The sequence below is a fragment of the Talpa occidentalis genome, unplaced genomic scaffold (assembly GCF_014898055.3).
Source record: "Talpa occidentalis isolate TD23 unplaced genomic scaffold, MPIMG_talOcc4v2.1 talOcc4.7, whole genome shotgun sequence".
Classification (NCBI taxonomy): Eukaryota; Metazoa; Chordata; class Mammalia; order Eulipotyphla; family Talpidae; genus Talpa; species Talpa occidentalis.
Window position 1 is genome coordinate 33,287,496 of NW_023605083.1, and position 26,524 is coordinate 33,314,019.

Sequence of the window (26,524 nt, forward strand, 5' to 3'; positions counted from 1 at the left end):
AATGAGATACCACCTCATACCAGTAAGAATGGCCCACATTAAAAAAACTGAGAATGAATGCTGTCAAGGATGTGGAGAAATAGGAACCCTCTTACACTGCTGGTGGGAATGCAAACTGGTTCAACTATTATGGAAGGTTGTGTGGAGGACCCTCAAATTATTAAAAATGGAACTACCGTATGAACCAGCAATTCCACTCCTAAGAATCTAGCCCAAAAACACAAAAATATTAATTCGAAAGGAAATGCGACTTCCTATGTTTACTGTACCACTATTTATAATAGCTAAGATATGGAAACAACCCAAATGCCCACAAACAGATGAATGGATAAAGAAGATGTGGTATTTATATATACACAATGGAATATTACTCAGCATCAAAAAAGATAAACTCATGCCATTCCCAGCAACATGGATGGAGTTAGAAGGGATTATGCTCAGTGAAGTAAGTCAGAAGGAAAAGTAAAGTATCAAATGATTTCACTTATAGGAGGGATACAGGGAAAGCGAAGAAGGAGTTGGGGGAAAAAAAACAACTAGCAGGCAAACTATCGATCTGAGACATACAGCAGGGGAGAATCAGGGAAAGGAGTCAAAATGGGGAGAGAAGAGCAAAATAGACTATGGTGACGGTTCACAGGTGATTTGGTGGTGGGAATTTTACAGGGATTACATCTGTGGGAAGAAATCAAATATTACAGAAAAATGAACAATGATGTAAAAAGAGTAAATTCAAAATTCTAAGGTTAATGGTTGTAACACAGGATTCCATAGCTAGCCAAATTAACAATCAAACATAAAGGTGAAGTACAGCCATTTTCCAATATGCAAACATGATTTAACTACAGTCTTATCTTTCTTAGCAACAGCTATATTACACTAAAGGAGTTAAGAATAACAAAAAATGTAGAATCTAGAAAACAGACATGCAAAGTGGAATCCAGGGAGTGTGAATACAACAGCAGAATGTAAGAGGGAAGTTTCTGGGAAAACATGAAACAGATGATTATTTAATGTGTGTGGCAGCCATCACTGATATCCATTAAACATTTTCTGCTCTTTGCTGTCTAACCAAATGTTAAGACTGAATTTCTCCATTTCCTTTGGTTTTTGGCAATTTCCATGACATGTTCTAGCATTAAAGAATGAGAGGAAATAATGTTACTTCCATGTGGAAGCTTTAAGGACAGGATACAAGTATGTCTCCCTCTCCCACCCTCCTCCCCGCTCCAAAGTCTGTAAAAATACGTTGGGATAAAGCCTCTGCGTGAATCTAAGGGGCAGAGCCCAGTACTGTGCCATGAAGAGCTAAGCAATCTTACACTGTATTAAGCCACTGATATCTGGAGTTGTCTGTTAGCACAATGTTATCTAGCAAACCTGAATGATCCAGGTATCGGCAGAAGGCACTGTGAAACAAAAATCTAAAATACATGGCACTCACTTGATGAGTCATGAGGAGACCAAAGAAAGCAAGGTCAGTGATCCTTTTAACACTGTGCAGGAATGTTTTGTAAAACAGTTGCCTGCAATAACTGAGGATATTAAAAACACATAACCTAAAGAAAGTTTGGAAAGTGAGACTTCTATTAACAGGAATGGTTACTACTGGTTACATTTTACTAAGCAGGAAAAGAATGGAAAAAGATCAAGCATTAGCTAATTTTCAAGCAGAAATGGAGAGTCCAGAAATTTACGGACTTGAAGGGCTGGAGGAGTCAACTTTCAATCGTAAATGAAAAGAGTAAATCTGAACGCTCTTCCAGCAGCAAAGGGCAACTGAAATTCAGTCATGCAGCAAGAATAAAGAAAAAAATAAATATGGCCATCACAAACAGTTGTCAAAACTTCCATATGGATTTAAAGTATTTCTGAAGCCAAAACCTCTTGCCATGATAATAAATGTTTTCAACTGGGCAAAGAGCTCAAGGAAAACAACCAAACGGCAGTCATCCCACTGATGTCTGACCGGCTCAAGTTATCAGTAGTTAAATCTGGTGAGGCAAGTACAGAAGGGAGAGGGGAGAGAAATACAGCAAATGCAGACTACAGCTAAATAGGGCTAGTGACACAGAGACCAATTAAGATACCTTACTGTGTTGATTCAGAGGTATGGGATCACGTCTCTTCATATGTATGCTACCACCCACCACCAAGGAACCCATAATCCTCCATTATAGTCCACTGGGCCCCTTTACACCCAGCTGTTCACTCTCCCACTCTGGTGGCAATTCTACAGTTAGACTTGTAGGGAACTAGTTTAAGAAAGTCATATTGCCAAGAATCAAAGAGTCTGTGACTGTTTAAGGCTTAAAAGACTCCTGTGTTCCCAATTCCCACAAGCAGAAAGCAAGGTAAGATAGCTGCTTAGTTCCCAAGAAGGGCATATACTTCAATGTAACCCAGGAAAATACAGGAAGAGTGCACTTGTTTCATCTCCTTCACCTAGACTACAAACTCTGATTCAACTTGAGTCTCTTAGCAGCTAACTCACTGCCACATAGTTTATCATAAGGGCCATATAGTTATATAAGCAGTGATGCATAAGTGACACACGCGTAACAAATTATTCCCAAAGCAATTACTAATGTGTAGTGTCCCTATAGGTCAGAGCAGAGCCATAAAGAAAAATGGGACTGGGGGAACACCTTTTGAGGAGAATCACAAATCTCTCTCCTCTCTCAGAGCACGAGGTCCTGAAACAGTCTTGCATATGGATTTCATAATGGCTCCAGGTTAAAAATGGCTATCTTGCATTGCTCGCTTTTCCAAAACGTAGTATTGGCTCTGATTATCCTGTTCCACAATTTGTATTGAGTAAATCGGCGACAAATAACTAGTGTTTTTATTCCACAGGTGTCTTAATTTAAAAGGGACTATGTCTAGAAGTGATCATGTAAAACCATGCAAGCATCACCACCCTGATGTTTAGACTACTATTATCCAGAGACACTTAGCCTTGAGTTTGATGTTATGTTTAAAGTTTCAGTTTGTCTGACATTGAGAGGGAGAGAGGAATATATTTTACCTGAAGAAAGGAGAGCAAGTCAAGTAAGTAACCAGTAATAGACTGGGGTAGCTCTCCCTTTTTGGGGACTACCTATTAAATGCAGAAATAATGGTAGAATCAAACTATAACCACCTATACACCTTAATGAAATAATGGACTTATGCAATGATCATCAACAGATTCTAAAAACCATAATATAAATGTTTTTGGATCTTTATAATGGAAACTTTATAATGAATTAATGAAACTCACATAATTTGAACCCACCGATCAATCTTAACAGCACAAGAGATAGTGTGTGCTTCCCAAAGTGCTACAACAGAAAGTACTCAATACTTCCTACAAAGTATTCTTGCCAAAAACTTGTATCTGAATCTGATCAACCATCTAGATCTAACTAGCAGCTTACAAGAAATATAGGGGATTGAGGAATATGTTAAAGGAAACAACAAAGTTTTAATCAGCAAATTTCACATGCAGAAAATTCTACAAGTAAAATAACCTGCTTTCAAATAGTAAGGGAAAGCGGGCTTCCCTGGGGGCGCAGGGGTTAAAGACACAGCACTATCAAGCTACATCCAGCCAGTCACTGTTGCATGAGTTGGATCCCTGGCCAGGGAGCTAACCTACATACAGAGCAGTAGACCTCTCCTGTCTCACCCACTGTTCTGTTGTTCCCCTAGCACTGTATTTTAGTACATCTGCCTGCTCTGCTCCCTACTCTGTCTTTGGTGAGTCCTCTCGTGCCCACCCCTCCTTGCCTCCGGCACCTCTGGCCTATACCCCAGTTCTTGTTGTATAAATAAATGAATCTTTAAAAAAAAAAATAGTAAGGGAAGAAACCAACAGATTTAAAGACATGGATCTTGTCTGGTCACAATTCAAATAATAAAAAATTTATGAAGCAGGCCAAATCGGAACATTCATTTAGGAAATATAACAATAGTTTTTACTTTTTAAAGACTGAATCCTTATCTTTGAGAGGTCAACCAACTATGACATGTGGACTACCTATTCTTATACAGCTCACACAATAAGAATGGCTTTTATATTTTTAAGTGATTGAGAGAAGGAAAAAAACGGTATTTCCTAACACGAAATTTATGACACTCAATCCTCAAGGTCCATAAATAAGAATTTATTGAAATACAGATAAGCTCATTCATTTATTTACTGCCGATGGCTGCTTCTGTACACAATAACAGAGCTGAATAGTTGAGTAGTTGTAATAGTAACCACAGGCCTATAAATCTCAAAATGTTTACATCTGGCCTTTACAGAAAGTTGACAATCCCTGTTTTAGAGCCACATAAGGAAGGAAGGGAGGGAGGGAAAGAAAGAGTATATTGGAATTCTTTTATAAAACCTTATTTGAAAGGGGGGAAGATAAAACAAGATAGGCCATGTGATAACAACCTTTGAAGCCATGTAAACACATGGGTGAATGGACCACCATACTATTACCTCTTTTATACAGTCACATATCCCTTAAATGGGAATATATACATTTCATTGTGCCATTTGGCGATTCTGTCATTATGCCAACCTCGTCAAGTATAATTACACAAATCTAAATGGTATTGTCCACTACACTTGGAGGCTGTCGTATAGACCCGGGACAACCATGATCCATCTTTGACAGGAACAAGTGTCATTAAGCATTACATGACTGCACAGATTTATCTAAAACACATTATAAAATACTGCTTCTCCTTTTATATAAATGAGAATTTCTACAATAGTTTTTTACAAGTCTGAAAATGAACTTCTTACATTACATAGTTGAAAAACCAAAATCACAAAGTGCAGGTTAGAATTATACAGTGCCTTTTGTAACTGAACACTTTACTTTTTACATATATAAGCATGACAATATTTAATGACAATAAAATTATAAGAGAATTAAGAGACATTTATAAGATTATGATGATCCAAAAAGATTTTCATTATCAAACTACAGCTATAAGTAAAAACAACATAAAATAAAAACTTAGGAAAATGGATATCAAGTTCAATTTCAAAAGATGAAATGTCCTAAAATAGAAAAATATCAAAGCATTATACTCACCAGTATTTTTGTGACCTTTTAGTATATAAAGTGGTGCTGGACTGTCCAGTGAGAAAATGCAAATATTGTGGTCATTTCCTCCTGTGGCGATTAGTCCATGAGGGTACATGTCACTTGAAGGTATGATGCATACACAAGATACAAAATTGGAGTGGCCACTCATACAATGCATTTCTGTAAAGCCCCTGTTAGGACTGGAAAAGCATGATAATTAGTGTAATATACGTTTGTCCCCTCACTTAGCTGAACATAGGCTTATCAGGTACTCATTTAGTTCTTGGGTGAACTGTAGAGAGCATATAATTTGAAATTAAATATTAAATAGCTAATTTATATTAGCTACAACAGAGGTTCACATCAGAATAAAAGGTCACTGTTTCATTGGTAAGAATTTGTTCATCAGCAGAAAGAACAAGTGAGGAAAGAGAGGAAACAAATATCCTACATGGTATTTTTTCATCCTCTTTCATTTCTACACATTAGTGACTGTTACTCTAAGAAATCCCTGTTGAAGTGAAACATTCATGCAATTAGGAAAATGGAATCCACTACCAATAAGGCTTTACATAGAGAGAACATTTTCACACTATGAAGCATTTTAGTACCCATTAGCATAGTGTGTGTATCTAAGTAGCTAGAATATGGATCGTTCTCAATATGCAAACTAAAGGAACAAATAGAGGGACATATAAATGGCTGCTCTAGGGATACTGCCCCTTAATAATTGCTTTGGGAATAATTTGTTATGTGAATCAGTCACTTAGCATCATTGCTTATATACCGAACTAAATAGCTGGTTGTGATAAACTATGTGGTAGGAAGTTAGCTGCTGAGAGGGATATGATAACCCTGGCTCAAGTTGAATCAGAGTATACAGTCCAGCTGAAGGAGATAAAACAAGTGCACACAAAGAGATAAGACTCCCACACAGATCAAACATACTCCTCTATTTTTAACTCTCTCCCCAAAATACTTGGAAGTACATAGCACTACTAATTCTTTTTTTTTTAACTGGGGTACAGGCCAGAGGCACGGGTGGGTGAGAGAATTCACCAGAGATGGAGCAGGAAGCAGAACAGGCAGAAGGACCAAAATATACTGCTGAGGGGAGCAGCGTGAGATAGGAAAGGTCTGTCATGCCATGTGGGTATCTCCCTGGCCGGCCCGGGATCAAACCATGCTGCAGAGGCTGCAGAAAGCTTCACAGCGCTGCGTTCAATCAGCTGCGCCCAACCCGCTGCGCCACCAGGGAGACCCACTACTAATTCTTGAGCCTTTGGGGAATTCAATGGTAAACTGCTTCTCTACTTTCCCTAATTGCCTGCTTAGAATTCATTTTTCTCACCTGTACTAAGGTCTTTACTACTTTTCTGTTCACCTCAGGGTTCAAAGTTATAATCCTTTTCTCTTTTCCTTTTTTTTGGTTATTTTGTGGAGTTGTCTATCTTAGAATATCTATTTTTTTCATATATGCATGAATATGGGTATATACACATATGCATATAGGTATACACCTTCATGTATATGTGTATATAATATATAAATTAGGAAAGACATAAACCAACAAGGCCAGAGAGAAAAGGGAAAAAAAAAGAGGGCCTTCCCAGTGGCGCAGTGGGTTGAGTGCAGCACTGTGAAGCTGTCCACAGCCTCTACAGTACAGGTTTGATTCCCAGCTGGCCAGGGAGATACCCAAATGGCACGGCAGATCTCTCCTGTCTTGCTCACTGCTTCTGTCTGCCTGTTCTGCTCCCCACTCTGTCTCTGGTGAATTCTCTTACCTTCCTGCACCTCTTGCCTATACCCCCGTTCTTGTATAAGTAAGTAAAGAACCAATTTACCAATGAATCCCCTACAGATTCATGAACTGCCAGCGCCATGTAACTCTAGAAAAAGGAAGAGAAAAAAGGGTAGGACTAGAATAAGGCAGACTAAGTTGAAAGTCTTCAGAGTAAGTCAGAAACTGAATCATATGAAAAAAAAGTCTTCATAAGATCTGGTAGTAGGTATTTTTAACTTTTATTTTATTTTGGTGAGTTTTTTTTTTTTTAAACTGTGCTTTTAAATAACATTTATCAATTAGCCCAAAGGAACTTAAAAGGTAGGACATGTTTTAAAAAAAAAACTATTATGTAAACTACTAAATCTACCTATTTGTGACACACAGCAGTTCCCAGCTTAGGTGTTTATGTGCATCTCCCACGGTGGTCTGTGAAATTCTTAAAGGCTGAATCCATATCTGGTTCTTCTTCTTACATTCTCAAATTCCTAGCACAATGTTCTACATAGTAAACAGTATTTCTTGAATCATTGAAAAAATATAGACTAAAAAAAAATATAGACACCTCAGACAGACAGTAGTCCTATTTGCATCGAGCAAATATGAAACATTTTTCTCTAGAAAAGGTGAAAATCTTTAAATGGGGTGACACAAGGCCTTGTTGAGCTTTGCGGCATGAAGAACATGTACTTATAATGGTGCCCAAGGCTACCAAAGACAAAACCGTGGCAATCAGGCAGCCATCTCTGAGGCCGGAGATCAGTCCAGTGAAACGGTCCAGTCAGGGAAGCTACCGTGAAGCTCTCAGCCAGCAAGTCCCACCAAGAGCAAAGATTCCCAGCAGCTGTTTAAGCTCCCTACCCCTAACACTGAGCACAGAATAAGAACTACCAAACATTTTGGGGAAATGTCCTCCAGCACACAGTATGGTGGCCAAAACAAATAGGAAAGAGAAAACAAACAATTTGGAAGATACAAGCCACAAAGGACAGTAAAAATAAAAACAATCATCATTACTATCCTTTCATGCAGCCATGAAACAAGAACATAACTTTACAGAAAGTCAAGTCAGTCTCTGAGGAGGTTATAGCACAATGAGAAGACAGAGATTTAGAAACAATTGCAGTGTCTCAATAAAAACAGATCCAGAAAAGAAAATAGGAAAAATACCAAAGAATTAATAAGAAAATGTCCCAGAACTTAGGAAATGACTTTTTATAAACAAGAAGGCTCTGAAAACTGGATGAATATAGACTGCCTTCCAGAGAAGAAAAAAAAAAAAATATATATATATATATCTCTCTCTATATATAGAGAGAGAGATATATAGATATCAATCAAAATGGCTTCAGAGTTCTCAACAGTAACACTAGAAGCTAAAAGATAATGAAGCAATAGCTTCAAATTCTTAAGAATATTTATTTGGAAATTAGAAAGTTAGCAAGGCAGAATAATATCACTTTCAGTCTTGCAAGATTTTAATACATTTATTTTCACTGCATTACATTTCAGGCAAAACCCCAGGAGAATGTGTTCCAATAAGGCATCAAGGAAGAAAACTAAGAAAGAGAAAGTTAATGGATATTAATAATAGAAATCCAACACATGTTGTCCATAAAGGGGATGACAGAGATGACAGTAAAGGGAGGTCTCAGAATTAACTGTCATGAGCTGATAGACCAGTTCAAAAAGTCTTCATTGTCAAGAAGATGAAACTGGAAATTTTCCAATATGTCTAAAGGTCTTGAGACAATATTTAGACAGCCAGCAAAGAACTTAAAGCTGAATTAGTGATCTATCACTAAAACTACGCAAGTGAAAACCAAAAGAGACATTAACTACAGAGAAAGCATAAAATTGTTGAGGATAAGTTATCACACCTTATTTCACAGATCAGGTGTTGAGAGATTACACATGCTAACACAAAATACTGATTTAATCTAAATAAAGCTCTATTATAGTTAATAAAATTAAGCTAAGCTATAATATAATTACCTGTATAATAAGGATCAGGACATAGAAGGGATGTAATATGATGGGGGTTGGCAGATGATACAGTTAAATTCTCATGTACCATAACTGAAACTAATAAAAATGCCTGAAATTAAAAAATAGACAGCAATACAGCACTTTATATAAGGATAAATAAGATACAAAAATAAGCAAAGAGATGAAAATTTTATCTTCAAAGAAAGGAAAATGAGAGGAGGGAGGGAATGGTTCTGAGTTTTTGAATACCACAGAAATATCTGATTAAGAACCAAAAATGCTGAGTGTTCACATGAAGAACAAGTCACTTCAGTCTTGGAATGATCAGGAAGGATTTAATGCATATTAAATAGACAATCTGAAGTTGTATCTTTCATATATGGATAGCATTCAAAAGGCAAAGCAACAGCTGATAGACTTGCGAAATCCAGTTTAACATGAAGTGGACTGAGAAGCCTGAAGCAGTCTAAAACAATGGCATGTTGAGAGATCCAGTTCCATGCACAACCAAAAAATAGTGTATCTCTCATTTGGAAGGGCATTCAAAAGGCCCAGACTTCCTGGGTTTTCAATGGGCTTTTGTAAAAGATAAGGTATCTGGTTTAGTTCTCCCTAGAATAGAACCATTTTGCCTCCCTGGAATCAAATTAAATTCCCCTAACCTTTCAAGTCCATCCCTACACTTACTGCCCTGATAAACAATGTACATGGGAAGACACATTTCATTTATCATGTCTCCAAATATTTAATAGCACATCATTAACTTGGAGGACACTTTATTATATCACTAACGCTATAGATGAGATGCTCTAGTTGGGATGCATAAGAGCTTTCTCACCAGTGATGATGAGATGTTCTAACCTGAGCAATTGGAAATGGGAGGTAAAACAATCTAACCTCACTAACTACTATCTAGCTCTGTGCCTGGCACAATGCAGGCTCTCAATCAGCATGAGTTGAATACATACATAAATAAAAAATAAAATTTGGAAACATAAAACAAAAAAACATGAGTTAAATGGAAAAAAAACCCCTCGATTTCAAACATGCAATCATTTCTGCACAACAAAAACCCTCAAGCTCCTGGTAAATGCAGGACAGTCCCACAAAACATAAAAGTTTACACCAAGCATCCTTTAAATCCTCTGTAGTGCAATGTTTATATCTTAAATTGCACATGCTTCTGCTGAACTTAATTTTTAAATATAAACTTAATTAACTGTGCCCAAATAAAACACAAGGTTCTATTTTAATGTTACTAAGCGGTTTTGGGTATCACAGAATCTTGGGAGACTTCTGAGGTCATCTCATCCAACACAGAGTTTGCTCTACAATATCCCTAGTCTAGTCTATTACCATTTCTTGGCTGCATACTGCAAACGCCTCCAAGCAGATCTACCTCCACAGTTACCACTTTGCAACTCCTTCCAACCAGCAGCTAGCAGAAACTTTTCAACAGGTATACGAGATGCAGCACTCTGCTCCAAGGAGTCCACATACTGACTTTGAAGGAGTCCACATACTGACTTCTCTCCTTAGCCCCCTTATCAAGGCATAATCTGGCTCCTGCCAACATCTAAAACCTACCCTCACTTCACAGATCACTTCACAGCTCATTTGCTCCAGCATACAAGGCTTTACTCTTTCCTAGTCAATGGTCTCTATGCTTCCTTTCCCTACAACCTACAGTGCTCTCCCAATTCAAACCCTCCACATTTCAGGCTCCCAAGAATAAGCTGTCCATCTCTTGTCAGCCTAACACAAACCAAATACAAAACCCTTCTCAGAGAGCCTTTCCTCCTTAACATCTCTCCCCATTCAATTCTGTACCTTTACTTGATTTCTTCAAAGTACCATGCACCAATGTCTATTTATTTGCTTGCTTTCTGATCCATCTTCCCTCCACGAGTATCAGAAAGTTCTATAAACACAGGGCACGAGTCCATAGTCTTATTCTTTAGGATCCCAAACAAGTAGAAGGCACAGAATAGTCATCAACTGAACTGAAGGATGGTCACCCAAACTGTAAGTTAAACCTTTGGAGGCTTAACTACAGAAAAAAGGAACTAACCCTAATGTTGCTGTTTCTAAAATTAAATGTATTCCAGGTCATAAATTTTCTGTTACAACCAGCCAAATCAGAGTTGAAACCTCAAACCTAATATGAACTGGGGCGTTCTCATTTTTTGGGTAATCTCTCAGACAATCTTTTGGGCGGGCTTTCTCTCCCCAAGAAAACAATGCTTTACCACATATCCCTAAGACATCTGCAGCGTTTCCTCCTCTCCACCCAAGTCCATCACAAGTCCCAGACTTGGAAACTCTAACCAAGACCAGAAGAGGAGCCAACGCAACTTTTTGCAATGCAGTTTCTGGCGCCCTCAAAAGTTAAATTCGAGGGAAGATTGTTAAAGAGCAAATTCGGAAAACAAGAACTTAACTTCAATTACATGCCAGATGTTTTCATTAACTCATCTAGGAGAGTACACCTAGCACCCATAATTTGTTAAATCTAAAAGAAACACAGAGATCATCGCCTAAATCCCAAAGCCCCAAAAGACAAGTGGTTCGTCCAAGGTCACCCACTCGTTGGTGGCCAAGTTAGACCAAAAAAAGTTCTCCAAACACGGTGCTCTTTCCAGGCACATCTCACCGGTTCCCCACACAGCGCGCCCAAGGTGCTAACACTCTCAGAATTCGGAGGGGCCCCCCGGCGGCGGGAGGGCCAAGGGAGAGAGCAAGAGCGCAGGCTGGAGCCGGGGAGGGCCCCTCGCTTCCCACACCCCGCCGGGAGGCTCCGCACCCCGAGGGACCGGGAGGCGGCCCGCCCCGCCGCACTCACCTGTCCGGGGCCCAGAGGCGGGTGGTGCGGTCTCGGGACACAGACACAAAGGCCCCCGGGGGGTAGAGGCAGCAAACCAGGCCCCGCACGTCCAACTCGTGGCCCGAGAGCGAGCAGCTCAGCCGGTACCTGGAGGCGCCGCTCGCCATGGCCCTACCGCGCGTGGCGCCCCCGGCCGCGGCCCCGCGCGAGATCCGTACGCCCAGGAGACCCGCCGTGCGCCGGGGGGCGGCGGGAAAGGGGCCTGCAGGTGAGGGGCGTCGGAGACCGGAAGAGCCCGCGAGCCGGTGCGGAAGGGCGGCGGGGAAGGGGCGCGCCGGGCGGGCCGAGTGACACAGCAACCCCGACGGGCACACCGGAATTCATCATCGGCCTCCGCCCGCCATGACGCAGAGCGTGTGCGTCCCGACCGCGGAGGCCGGCGCGGAGGCCGGGCTCGCTTCGCTACCGAGCGCTGGGCCTCCGGTCGCCAAGGCTATGACGACGCGCGACCCTTCTGCCCAGGCAGCCCAGTCGGGGCCTTTCCTAGCTCGAGTCCTTCCGGGCCCCGTTTGCAGGAGCAAGGGATACTGGTCGGGACTACAAATCCCACAATGCCACGCGCTGGTGGGGCGTGTGCAGCGGAGGCGCCGAAACCGGATATTTTGAATCGTGGGCTGTGTGTATTGGGGCGCTTCTCGGCCTCTGCCCACGAGTGAGTTTTAGAGCATCGTGACCCTTATTTTTCATTCCTTTTCTGCGCAGTTTTCTGAACTTTTTACAAGCTTAAGGTGGTTTTTAAATTAGAAAGAACGCTTGGGGCAAATTGGAAGCAATTGCTTGCCTCAAATTCTGTGCAGAAACAGTGTTCTGAGTACTTAAAAAGATTTTTTTTTTTTAAAGATTTATTTATTTATGCATACGAGGGTTGGGGTACAGGCCAGTGGTGCAGGGGGTGAGAGGATTCACCAGAGACCGAGTGGGGAGCAGGACAGGCAGACTGACCGAAATACACTGCTGAGGGGAGCAGTGGGCGAGACAGGAGAGGTCTGCTGTGTCGTGTGGGTAGCTCCCTGGACGGGGATCGAATTCGTGCTGCAGAGGCTGTGGATTGCTTCATAGTGCGGTGCTTAACCCCTTATGCTAACAGGGAGGCCCATTAAACACATTTTTTGCGTGTGTGAAAGCAATTCAAAGATTTAAAACAAGGGGTTTGCTCCAACTGTCTTATCTGCATACAAACTGTGGGTGTCCCATATGTATGAAGCAAGGAGGAAGAATTCCATGTCAGCAGCTCTCTCGATCAATATGCAATAGTATAAAGGAAGAAAAACTTTCTTTCCAGCTTCTAGGGCTCTCTAGCAAAAATACAGATTAGGAAGAGAAAAATAGTGACATGTTTCTCACATATCCAAGCGAGAAATTCAGGGACAAATAACTGAAAACATTGCTTAACCCCTAGGCCACCAGGAAAGTCAAGTTGTCTTTATTAACTTTTATCCTTCCTGCTTGGCAGGGAGGACATTTGCGAAAACGTTTATCCTTTTTTTTCAGCCAGTAGGGGATTAATAGAGAGCTTTTCTTTTGTTTCTCAGTGCACAATAACCCTCCTACCAAATGGCATATTTGGGGCTGGCAACTCCTCTACAAAGTGACCAAAAGGATAACAAGTGATCACTGCAAACATGTTGGGCACAAATGGAATAACTACATGAAAATGTTTGTACAAACTTTGAGAACACAGCCACAATGACATGTTTGTTCACTTTGTATTGCACTGACTTGAAACTTCAGAAGATAGGCATATAAGACAATAAACCTGCATGGTGTGTGCAAGTTGGAAATAAGCTGAACAGTCCCATTTAAGCTACCTATTGCAGAAAACCAACTGCAAGTTACTTTATTAGAGGTGGAATTTGAACTAAAGTAGTTCTTGCATTTTATTTCTTAACAGATGTTAAAATAATTCCTTTAAGATTACTTGTCATTTAACTAGCCTTCTTCCAGAACTTGGATCAAAGAAAAAAAAGAAAAACTTTGCAAGGAAGCTTAAAGATACGAAGTTGTCAATCAAACGAAGACCTGAACAGATGGTAGCAGAATCGCATCCATATTTTAAATAATGGGTACACTGTGTACTCCTAACGGGAAGAAAAACTACCACGAATTAGCAGTAAAAAGACTACAATGCCGCCTACCATGAAATAACTTCAAACAAGTCTTATTTAAAAGTCGAACATATGGTAGGAGGCAGAAGTGAGGTTACAAATCGATATCCTAAAATTCGCTTAAGTGAGTTCAGGTCGCACACAATCAGGTTGCTCGGATTATTAAAATAAAAGGTTTCAAATAAAATGTCTGTTTTTCTAGTCAGTTTGCATCTTCCACTACTTATTCCAGAAAAGCACGGAAAAGAAAAATCAAATTTTAGGCTTCCTATCTCGCGAGAACATTCTTTTCTCGCTGCACCTACATGCCCTGGGCCTGAGATTGGCCAATCAGCCCCCCCCCCCCGCCCCCCCAACCAGCGCCTCGGTTGCCGGGATACGCGGCGCCAGCGAGGCCTCGGCGCCGAAGAAAGTTGCGCCTCGAAAGCCAGGAACCGCCCGAGAGCTGCCCCTCTGCAAGCCCAGCGGGGGTTCGCTGCAGTGGCCACCCCGAGAAGGAATTCGGCAGCCTCGGAGTTGTTTGACTTCCCCCCTTCCGCGCCGGCTGTGGTGGTGAGAGATCCCGAGTCTAATTTTTCCTTCCTTCCCTCCCTCTCGCGGGTTACTTGACCTTGGAGATGCTCATCCTCCCAAAGAAAACCAACCCAACTATGATTTTTAGCAGTGCTTTCCCAGTGCCTAGCCAGATCAGGGACATTCCCAGCTCCGGTCTGGCGATGCATGTTCAGATACTTCATCAGACAGTTCTCAGAAGCGAATCCAAGGGTGTTAGAGAAAGTCACTCTGGACAGAGGAATGCTACTCAAAGTAAATAGATTATTCTCTCGGTCGTAGTGGAAGGAATTTTCTACTTTTTTACATATGTGACAAAACCTGATTTAGGGAGGATAGTGATGGTGATAATACTTAGGAGCCCGATGGTTATTGTTTTTCGGGGTTTTTTTATATATATATATATTATAGTATCTATAGTCTTCATAGCAAGGTGTGCTCGTTGCCACATTTATATTTTACAGATGAGGAAACGCATTCAGAGGGCGTTGCACAGATGGTAACTGCCACAGTTAGTATCTGGACTTCTGGAACCAAAGGCCACTCTACCTCAGTGTGAATTGTTTGAATAACCCTGAGATTGTATGACTATTTAAGTGAATAAGCCTGGAGTTAGTGACATTTTCTTCCTTATGTCTCCTCTCCGCTTCCCCCTTTCTAGACCCTGGACCTGAGCTAATGCTAAGCTTTTTTTTTTCACTGTGGTAAAGCAGTGACAAAGTAAACTGGTTGGAAATTGTATATATTTTACATGTTTCAAAAATTACTAGGAAATCTAGAATAACAGTGACAAATTGTGCTGGATACAAAGCTTACTATGTTAACTTTCTTTTGGAGAAACCATTTTGATCATAAACTTTTTCTTCCTTTCAAAAAGTCATTTTTATGTAACTCCCTTTTACATTTGAAATAGCAGTAACAATCCTGTTGCTTTAAGAGTTCAAAACAAGGGAAATTTAATCATAGTGCTGGTTGCAATGGGGAGATTGTAAATTTGACATCAATAGATTCAATATGAAGTGTTACTGGCATATCTGAATACAAATTTCCAATAACCAATTGAAAATTCAAAATTGGTACCCAGTTTAAAAGAAAGAACTGCATATAGTGAGTTATAAAGCATTTGCATAATTAAGTCATAAGAAAAGAATGAAAGATTATGGAGAGAAGAGAAGCAATCCAAGGTCTGATCATAAGTGATGCTAAGGAAAGCCAAAGAAGTACTAGACATGGGATGTAAAAACTAAGAAACCATTTCAGTTCAACAAATTATTTGTTTTTAACAATTTAGAACATTTTTGCAATTGGCAGTGCCTTCATATGAGAGGAATGTGTTTTCTTACCCAAAAAACACAAGGTTTTTGCCTGGCACTGAGATTTTGGTTATATGAAAATGAGTAAGATACAGACCTTGCCCTCAAGGGAGAGAAATATTTAAGAAGAAATACTAAGCAAATTATTGTGATAGGTTCTGGGATAAGGTATGTATGGTACATATAGTGGCATATAGGACAGGTCCATGAACACGCATAGAAAAACTTGGGAGTGCTTATGGCAGGGTCATGGAATGATTCCTAGAGAAGGTAACAGGCAAGATGTGTATTGGCAAGGGGACCAGGTAAGATGCCAGCGTAATCATTCACTTGAGTCTGTGATGCTGTATAGAAAAGATGGTACAGATTAAGCATTTTGGGATAAAATCCATAAAACTATGTGATTAAGAATAGGAAATGAGGAAGAGGAAGAAATAAACACTAACCTGGCTTGTATGATTAGACAGCGGTACCAAGAGAAAGAACAAATTTGTGGTGATAACAATAAGCTTAAATTTATAGGTATTTTAACATATCGATGGGACGTTCAAGTGGAATTGATAAACTAGGAGAGGTTGAGTGAATTGAGGAAATGGTTTAAAGGGAGATGTAGTAAAAATAAAGTGGAGAAAAGAATGGAAAGAGAGGAGTTTAAGATCAGAGTTAAGGTGTTTTTATGTAGATGATTTGTGATGAAGCAATTCTAGATGCTGACAAGCTGCTGATCTTGAATGATTGAAGTTGAGATGGTGACTGACAGATTATGTCAGGGAACTAAGAAACTAAAATGTTAGGTTTTGAATCTGTTTTCCAAATGGAAGTCATACAATATGTTGGTGGGAATGGAATGGACAGTTTATCAACTGGGTGTTAAGGACTTTAATAAAGATGGGGGAGAGATTAGGAAATGCCTACATAATAGCAACCAGGAAAGATCTAAGGCAATATGGTTGCATTCTTTGATCCTCAAGAAAAGAGAATCCTGCTTGTTTTTTTGTTTTATTTTGTTTTGTTTTGTTTTGTTTTGTTTTTTTAAGACTTGGGAGAATAATGGTTTAGGAGACACTGAGGAGCAGGTAGAGTGCTGCACACATCTATTTTGGTTTAGAATTATGGGACAGGATGCTAACAGTGCCTTCACCGCCCAAAGTATTTTCCATGGAAACCAGAATTCTGTTAAGGCAAAGAGAAAAAGGACGTATTTGATAACAAGATTAAGAATATAAAGCAGTTAATCATTGACCAGAAAGCAAAGGAAAGAGTTGGGACAAAAATAAGACTGACTATGCAAGGAGAGAGAAAACTTACTGGAAGTGTCCCGTGAGAGCATAGCAGAGAGCTATAACTAGAGGGATTGCATTTTGATAAAATAATAAGGAGTATGAGGAGAGCATGTTGTAATAAATGGTTCTAAATGGAATTTTTTAAAGAATTTTTTTATTAGGCGCAATGGTTTACAGCTTTGTGAATATGGTTCAGAAAAGTAGGCTTCTACCTCTTCAGGTGTATGTAAATGTAATATCAATGTCAAAATTTAAATAGAATTAAAACAGATCTAATTTTTTAGTGGTACCTACAATGCCAATTTGTAAGAAATGTTATCATTAATTAAATGTTTGAGGGAAATGTGAATTAATTGTGTCTTACTATAAAGGCTATCAAAGGAGAATTAATCTATTCCTTAAAGTGACTGAGCCATGGCCAGCAATCATAAAGCTTCAGTAACTCGTCCTGTTTCACGTGGTGGAGTTGGGATGACAGGAAGACCTCCTTCTGGAATACGTCCCCCATCAGGAAATATTCGAGTGGCAACTGCAGTAAGTTTAAAACAAATCTATGAATTCTTGTGTATATATCTTGGTAAATATTGGAAATTCTGCCTATAATATAGAGTTCTACTTTGTTATTTCTTTATCAGCATGCTATTGTATGTGTTTGTGTTTGAAATATATCTAGAACATAAATTTAGAAGACTGTCTGAAAGACCTATTGAGAATAGATGCCTGTTCATGATGAATTTAAATTTATTTTAAGGCTACAATAATTCAGTGATATAGTGGGTTGGTACTAGGATCAAATGAAATAAAATAAACCAGACACAGGATCTGACCATATGTAAGAATTTATTTAATAAGGTGGCATTTCAAATTAGTTGGAAAAGCATGGAGTATTTAACAGGGCATTTAAAAACTGGTGAACCATTTTTTTTGTTTGTTTGTTTGTTTTTTAAATTGATGCTTCCCTCACATAAAATTCTAGATATTTAGAAACTTAAATTTAGAAAATAAAATCATAAATGTGCTAAAAGAAAATATTGGCAAGTATGTAACATAAAACTTAATATGTTCTAGGACTGTCTAAAAATGACAGAGACACTAAACACTGAAGGGGAGAGTATTTCGGTATATTCGAATTTAAGAAAATTTAAAACTACAAAAAAGTTAAAAGAAAAATGACTAATTAGTAAAAACATACTATAACGTATTTCACATATAGAATTCAAAAATCTTTTTTTTTTTTTTTAAAGATTTATTTATTTATTTATACAAGCACTGGGTACAGTCGGAAGCGCGGGAGGGTGAGAGAATTCACCAGAGCCAGAGCGGGGAGCAGAGCAGGCAGAAGGACCAAAGTACACTGCTGAGGGGAGCAGCGGGCGGCAGGAGAGGTCTGCGCGCCATGCGGGACCCTCCTCCGGTAGCCGGGGAGCAGCCGGGGATCGAACCAGCGCTGCAGAGGCTGCGGGCAGCTTCGCAACCCAGCGCTCAACCGCTGCGCCACCGGGGAGGCCCAAGAATTCAAAAATCTTAACAATAAAAGGCAAGCGGTCTCCCTGGTGATGTAGGGGTTAAAATCTCAGTGCTATCAAGCTATTGACAGCCACCATAGTAGCATCAGTTTGATTCTTGTCAGGGGAACTAACCCACAAGGCAAAGCAGACTTCCCGTCTCCTGCTGCTCCCTTCAGCAGTGTAGTTCAGTCAGTCTGCCTGTTTTGCTTCCCACTCTCTGGTGACTCCTCTCACTCCCTTCACCTCGGCCTACACCCCAGCTCTTGTATGCATAAATAAATAAAATAAATGTTTAAAATAGAAGGCAAACTACTAATTTTTAAATGCTCTTTCTATATTATAACTATGAACCCTATGTCCAATCAAAAGTCCATCACATTTCTTTTGGGTGTGGAAGGGGAGATAACATTATACAACTATTCTCCAATTTATCAAGGACAATAAAAAAGCAAAAATCAGAAAAAACACGATACTCTAATTTAAAAATATATTACAGATAATAAATAAAACAATGTACAGGTAACCACAGCAACCTACAAACCAACTCTAGTAAATATTGAGAGCATAATGTTAGATAGTATCGTAAATCAATGGATCACTCAGGGAAATGTATACCACATTAGAAAAAAATTGGATAGTTTACAAACTGATAACTCCAAGCAAAGTAATATAGTATAAAGCAATTTACTTCATTTTTTAATAATTATGACATACTGAAAATTTGGGAGCAGTGTAAATGATCTTACAACAGGTTAAGTTTTACATTATAATATGCTTATAACAGGGTATTAGGTAACCATTAAAATTTATTTCCAAAGAATATTTGCGGCAATTATATACCTTTATAATGCAATAGTAAGCCTAAAAAGGGCAGAGTGCTATCAGTTTAACATTTAAAACATTTATATAAAAAGCATTTTTGCGTATATACAAAGCAATGAATATGCTAAAATATTCATAGTAATTTTTCAATGCTCACAAGAGTTGATTTTAACTACCTCATAAGATATATTAATATATGAGGTACACAAACTCAGACAGCAGCCTAACTGCATACTGTAGATAATACTGGATCCTATGCTTAATTAGTAAAAAAAGCAGCATTTTTTGGAGTGAAAAGTTGGCTTTTCTTAAAGTTTTCATTTTTCTAGAAGTTCAAGTAATGTTACAATCATATTCAACTTATACTGAAATTATTGTTCAGAAGTCTACATATATATTTATCTATATAAGTAGGTAGATCTAGATAAATATATGGTACTAAGCTAGAATATCTTTGCCTATTATTCTAATAAGAATTTATGCTTGTTAGTGAAATATTTATAAAGGGAATATGTCACTTATTGGCCAACTATTATTTACCAGGTGCTTTACCTACTTAAAATTTACAGTTTTAAAAAAAAAGTTTAGGGCCTTCCCTGGTGGCACAAGGGGTTAAGATGCAACCTATGAAGCTCGCCACAGCCACTGTGGCACCAGTTCGATCCCTCACCAGGGAGCAACCCACATGGCGCAGCAGACCTCTCCTGTCTTGCCCGCTGCACCCCTCTGCAGTGTATTTCAGTCAGTATGCCTGTTCTGTTCCCCACTCTGTTTCTGATGAATCCTCTCCCCTCTCACCTCTGGCCTGTACCCCAGTTCTTGTATGTATGAATAAATAAATCTTTAAAAAAGAAAAGTTTAAAAAAAAAAAAAGAGGGCAAGTCTCACATCTTTTTCTCTCTGCCCCAGGTGTAACCATTGTCAACATTGTGACTTACATCTTTTAGGATGCTTTTCTGTCTATTTACAAATACCCTTTCGTATACAATTGGTATTAGTGTAGTCTTTTCCAAAATCAGGATAATACTATATGGTACATTCTTATCTTCTCCTTTATTTTCATTAATATGTTGAAAATATATATTCACACATATATATATATTCACACATATATTCATAATATATTATTATACATATAATATTCATGTGATATATTCATATGTATTTGCTCTTCATGTGTGCAATTTTAATTTAGTTTCTTCTCTATACTATAATCTGATAATTTTTTTTTTAAACACAGTTATTTGAGTAACTGTTATGACTGCATAGAGCAAATGAGGAAATTATTCAGAAGGTTTACCCAGGGAAAGATTTAGCATTCGCTTCCAAAGATCATTCAGGATAACTGAACTCATTTCATTTAAATCTGTAGTTGACGGTATTCCTGTGTAGTGACAGTGTTCTCTAGAATGCGTTATTGTTGCTGGCACCTATACTCAAAATATTTACCAAGTAGTTCTCAGAATCTTTGTTAACTTAAGGCCTAAATTAATTGATAGGATTAGAATTTCAAATAATCAGAATATAAGATGATGGGTATTCCAATCCTTATCTAAAACTTCTGCTTTGGCAGAAAGAATAGGGGGAAAGAAAGGAAAGAAAAACAAAGCAAGGACATCTTGGAACATTTTCGCTTTGTCTTTTATACTTTCTCATGCCAGTCCATACTCTGAACTGACAAGAATTTTTCTGTCCTTTCCTCATGGTATAGAAACTCAGGCTGGATTTTGCAGACCTAAACTAGAGAATCATGTCTAGTAATCTGAATTCTTGTTTAATGATGTGAGCCTTTTAGCAGTTACATGAATATCCTGTGGTGGGATTATAACTAATTTTTTTAATTCAAAATGAAATTTATTTTATAAGTAACATATACTTAATGTAATAATGCTGAAAATACTGAATGAATTTAATGGACAAAGTAAAAATAACTATTCAATATATAGACATAACCATTATTACTATTTTTATTATATAATTATTTTTAAATAATACTCTGCACCTTTTTTTTTACAAAAATGGTATTATATATACTGTTTTATAAACTATTTATATATACAGGTGTGTGTTTATATACACTAAACCTTACTTTTACCATTTTCTATAAATAAAGACAAATAACTGGACATTTAGCTCCTTTCTGGTTTGAAGAATTTAAATAATTTCTGTACATAGAATTATTTTTTAAATGTATTTATTTATTTGAGGTAACAGTGCTTTATATCACTCTGTATGGTTCAGAGGAATAGGTTCATAACTTCTCAGATGTGCAGTGTCTACCACACCCACCCCTGAGCAACTACTTCCCTTTTTCATGCACCGTAGGGCCCCCTACTCACTTAATTCCCACCTCTTCTCCCCCTCTCATGGCCTCAGTTCTGCAGTCATTTCTAGAATGTGTTTTGCTTTAGTTCTATCAGTTTCTTTGTTTTGTTTCTCTATATTCCACATATGTGTGAAATCATCCAATATTTGTCTTTCTCCCCCAGGCTTATTTCACTTAACATAGTTCCCTCCAGTTTCATCCACATTGTCACAAATGGCAGCTTTTTTTTTTTTTAATATAGCGCAATAGCATTCCATCATATTTACGTATCAAATCTTAATCCACTTAACTGTGGTAGAGCACATAGGTGATTCCTATAATTTGGCTATTGTATGTAGTGCTGCAGTGAACATAGGGGTACGTATATCCCTTCTAATTAGTGTTTTTGCCATCTTTGGTAAATGCCAAGGAGTGGAATTACTGGATCATATCATGTATCTATTTTTAATGTTTTGAGAAACCCCCATACCATTTTCCCATCGGGGCTAGGTGAATCAGCATTCCCACCAGCAGTATACACCATCCAGTATTTATCTTTCTCCTTCTGTCTTATTTTACTTGGCCTGACTCTAGTCACCATGCTGGTGAATGGAAGCTAAGGACCAGCAGCCCAGTTCTTGCTGACACAGCTGGAGTTTGGGCCTGAGTTTTGGCTCCCCTGCTGGTAATGGATGCCAGGGAAATCTGGCCCTTGCTGCCGTGGCTGGGGAGGGGAATGTCCTATGGCTGGTGATTGGATGCTGGTAGATGTTTGACTCTTGCTTTTGCAGCTGTCCACTGTCAGATGGTGGGTACCTAGTACTACCTCCCATGACTGGTAGGCACTCTGGCAGCAGGGCTTCCCAGATGACTAAGGGCTGGGCTAGGTACCCCTCTCATGGATGTGCTCCAAGTACATGCTGCAGCCCTCTGTCTTACCTTTAGGAGTTAACTGCTTTCTTTTGCTACACTGGAGATGGGAGTACAAAGAGGATGTGAGCCTGCATCTTCACTCTGTTGCCAACTTGCCTGAATTCAGAATTCATTTAAAGAAATATTGTTTAATAGTCATAGAATTATAAATGTTGGGTGTGTTTAATAATTTTCATTTTCAGACATTCCAAAATATAAAGAATATTTTACAAATTATATAGAATTATAATAATAAAATATTCTCTTTGCCTTTTCAACAGTAGTAAAGGAACAGTATTTTTCTAGTTTACTAAACTAAAATATTTTTTGTCATTTAGATGCCACCTGGAACAGCAAGACCAGGCTCTCGTGGAGGTCCCTTAGGGACAGGAGGAGTTCTGTCTTCTCAAATCAAAGTTGCTGATCGTCCTGTAACACAGCAAGGTTTGAGTGGAATGAAAACTGGCATGAAAGGTATTCATTTTAAGAAAATGAGTATATTGGGTATAAAAAGTATAAAAAGTATTATAGTCACATAGTACTGAATTAGCATGATAGTGTGAAAGAGAATGTTTCAATTCTTATTCCTTGATTTACAAAATGTTGTGAGGGTTAAACAAGAGAATGATTGTGAAATTATGTCATGAACTAGAGAGTTACATATATACATACACTATTTTGTCTTCATTTTTCTGAAATGGATCTTTGATGTAACTTGAGGAAATTTAAAATAATTTGTAAAAAGCTCAGGATTGAAAGTTAGTATTCTAGTATTGTAGAAATATTCTAAAGTGCCTTTTGATTGTTTCCATATTAAAATGGCACTATTAAAATACTTGTGTACTTATGAGAAGTATATAGAAATGATATCTATTCTAGTAATACTTTATTATAGTACATAAGTAAGGGAATGAGTCTAACATACAGATTTATTTAATCTGCATCTCTCATTGTGCCTTTCTGAATGTGTTAAGAGAAACCTCACAATATACTATATTATGAATTTAAAAATTGGTATGTGCTATAAATATAAATCAAAGCATGGTTAAATATTTTATATTGAGTTTTTGTCTTTTGTATTTGTGACAAATGACTTATCAGGGATGAAGGTATCCTTCTGGTAAAAAAATAATTATAAAATATACTGTCTTTCATAATATAGTGTGTTATACATTTGAGGAGACTTAAATCTTCCTATTTGCATTATAATACTACTTAGCTCACTAAATATTATAAACTAATTTATTATTTTGAAGTGTTTGCTTAATAATTACCAATTTTATAAAAAATGTCAAAATTATATCATTGAGGCTTTTAAAAATGTACTCATAGAAACACATATATTTATATTATTTTAAAATATTAAAGGTAGAAACATATTGAAATTCTATAGAAAATTCATTCAATATATTACTGTATTATTTTCACCTTCAAAACAGAATCAGTATCATTTAAGATGGTCAGTTTCTGCCAATGTATGTCAAAGCCTTATAGGAAAGAGTTCTGATCGTTACCATATGCATCACTATCTACTGTGACCTTTGTTTTTGCTCATCTAGTGCTCGTTCCCCCATTCTAAAAAAAATTATTGTCTCATCATAGATTTCACGGTCAATATTCCCTAGCCTTTGCAAGGTTTGGGATGTTTAGCCTAGGAATACTTTCTTAGTCTTACTGAAATGTATGATCATGGCTGTAAAGAGGGTCTGAAACAAATTATGAAAAGTGATAGTCTCATCCACACATTGAGAAACTTACAGTCTAAACCTGCATATCCATTATGATAGCCAATAGCTACATGTAACTATTTAAATTTTTATTTATTAAAATTAAGTAAAATAAAAATTCAGATCCATAATGGCATCAGCCAAATTTCATACTCAGAGATTCTATGTAGCTGCTTTATTGGGTGGTGCTGATATAGAATATTTCTGTTGTTATGGAAGTTCTTCTATCTTTGACACCTTAAACCAAATTCCATTCAGTCACCCTGTCCTGTAGATCCTACCCCTCCTCTAGTCCCATCTTTGTAGCTTAAGCTTCCACTATGTCATCATGATATAATACTAGTACTCATTTCCATTTCCATGATTCTTCTTGATTAACAGATTTATAGGGGCATTCATGAGGTTGATCAAAGAAGTGTAATTCTGGTTATGCTTTGAATTTGCTATTTTGGCAGCATTTCCAAAGTAAACACTAATAATTTAAATTTTTTTTTAGGTCCCCAGAGGCAAATTTTAGACAAATCCTATTATCTTGGCCTTCTTAGGTATGTTAAATAAACACTTATTTTTTCTATGCCTGATCATGAGGTTTTAACTATGGTGCTTATTAATGTAATTAGGCATATGTTGATTTCTAAGAACTCTTTTGTATTGTAGCAGAGTTTCTGGCTGTGCAGCAAACTGGAGATGAAAATGCAATTAGGATTTTAAAATTTTGTGAGTTTTTTTAAAGATTTATTTTTATTTATGCGTACAAGAACTGGGGGATTTATAGGCAAAGGTGCAGGGAGGGGAATGGGGTGAGAGGATTCACCAGAGACAGATTGCGGAGTAGATCAGACCGATCTACTGAAATACACTGCTGAGGGAAGCAGCAGATAAGACAGGAGAGGTCTGCTGCGCCATGTGGGTTAGCTCCCTGGCAGGGGATTGAACTCGTGCTGCAGTGGCTAGCAATAGCTTGATAGCACTGAGACTTTAAACCCCTGTGCCATCAGGGAGGCCCCAAAATCTTGTGAATTTGTATCTAAGTGACCTTTATTTTTCAAGTTCACATTTTTTATTTAATGATAAGAATAATCTTTTTTGTTTCATTCACTATTCTGAAGTGTATTATTCATGACATTGGAATGTCATCAGTTACCTTTTAATAAGAAATGGAAATATACTTATTTAGTATATTGGTCAGTTATTACAGTTGTGGCCTAATTTTAACTCATTCACAAATTATGTTATATTTCTCTATGTATGCCACTCTAACTTAAGAACCTTTCTTTTTCCTTCATTTTCTATCTACCTTTTCTTCTGCTTATATATCCTACTGTCCATTTTACTCTATTTTCTTCTGGTCTCATTATCGAGATCTTCTTTCATATTTCCATTCCATTTTAATCCATATTTCTATCATTTCCTAAGTGTCCTACTTTATTCCTTAGTCCTCCTTTTTTAATTTCTCATTGATCTTAAACTTTTTGATTCTCAAACTCTAGAAGGTAATAAATCTGTAAATTTCCCATCTGTCCTCAAAACTAACATTAATAAAAAAGATAGTGAGGCCATCAATTGTGACTTAAGGTTTTAATGACTAAAGGATATTCATTTGAGTTTGTTTCATTATTAATAAAATAAGCCACTTAAATTATTTTCTTTCTTTAGTGAAAATTTTAAAAATACATTTGTATTATTGTACATTTATTAAAAGTTTTCTGTTTGACTAGAAAGAGTCTTTTCTGGATTTGGAAATATTGCTGAATTTCTTATTTCTTTTCATTTAGGAGTAAAATAAGTGAACTTACTATAGAAATTAATAAACTCCAGAAAGAAATAGAAATGTACAATCAAGAGAATTCAGTATATTTGTCATATGAAAAGAGGTAAGTAATATTTAGTTAAAATGTGCAAGATTTTTTTTATATGAGTACCATAACACTTAATGTAACATATTTCAGAAGTTTAATGCTGAATTTTTAGTTCTACATAATATTTGTAATACTCATCCTCATTTCTTTATGAATGTATTTTTTTATGCTTGCAGAGCTGAGACTTTAGCTGTTGAAATCAAAGAGTTTCAAGGACAACTTGCAGACTACAACATGGTATTTGTTTTTTTCTGAGATAATTTCCATTGAATATTTTGACTGCTTTTTACACCTTTAAAAACATATTAAATAGGGCCTCCCCTGGTGGCGCAGCGGTTGAGCGCTGGGCTGCAAAGCTGCCCGCAGCCTCTGCAGCACCGATTCAATCCCTGGCCAGGGTCCCACAT

General features: G+C 37.8%; 2 protein-coding genes across 5 annotated transcripts in view; one reads left to right on the forward strand and one right to left on the reverse strand.

The window, feature by feature from the left end:
- PLAA (phospholipase A2 activating protein) overlaps positions 1–12,238 on the reverse strand; it is a 41,409-nt gene extending 29,171 nt beyond the window's left edge. The window contains exons 1-2 of the mRNA XM_037491474.1: positions 11,690–12,238; positions 5,079–5,272 (exon numbers count right to left, since the gene is read on the reverse strand). Of these exons, the coding sequence (XP_037347371.1) occupies positions 5,079–5,272; positions 11,690–11,838 (343 nt within the window). The 5' untranslated portion in view covers positions 11,839–12,238. The remainder of the gene's footprint in view (positions 1–5,078; positions 5,273–11,689) is intronic.
- Positions 12,239–14,200: 1,962 nt separating this feature from the next.
- IFT74 (intraflagellar transport 74) overlaps positions 14,201–26,524 on the forward strand; it is a 66,770-nt gene continuing 54,446 nt past the window's right edge. The window contains exons 1-7 of one of the 4 annotated variants that reach the window (XM_037491812.2): positions 14,201–14,388; positions 14,853–14,899; positions 17,356–17,518; positions 22,870–23,005; positions 24,755–24,803; positions 26,034–26,132; positions 26,294–26,354. In XM_037491812.2, coding sequence (XP_037347709.1) covers positions 17,399–17,518; positions 22,870–23,005; positions 24,755–24,803; positions 26,034–26,132; positions 26,294–26,354 — 465 coding nt within the window. In that variant the 5' untranslated portion in view covers positions 14,201–14,388; positions 14,853–14,899; positions 17,356–17,398. The remainder of the gene's footprint in view (positions 14,389–14,852; positions 14,900–17,355; positions 17,519–22,869; positions 23,006–24,754; positions 24,804–26,033; positions 26,133–26,293; positions 26,355–26,524) is intronic. The other 3 variants (XM_037491813.2, XM_037491811.2, XM_037491814.2) reach the window with 3 other exon arrangements.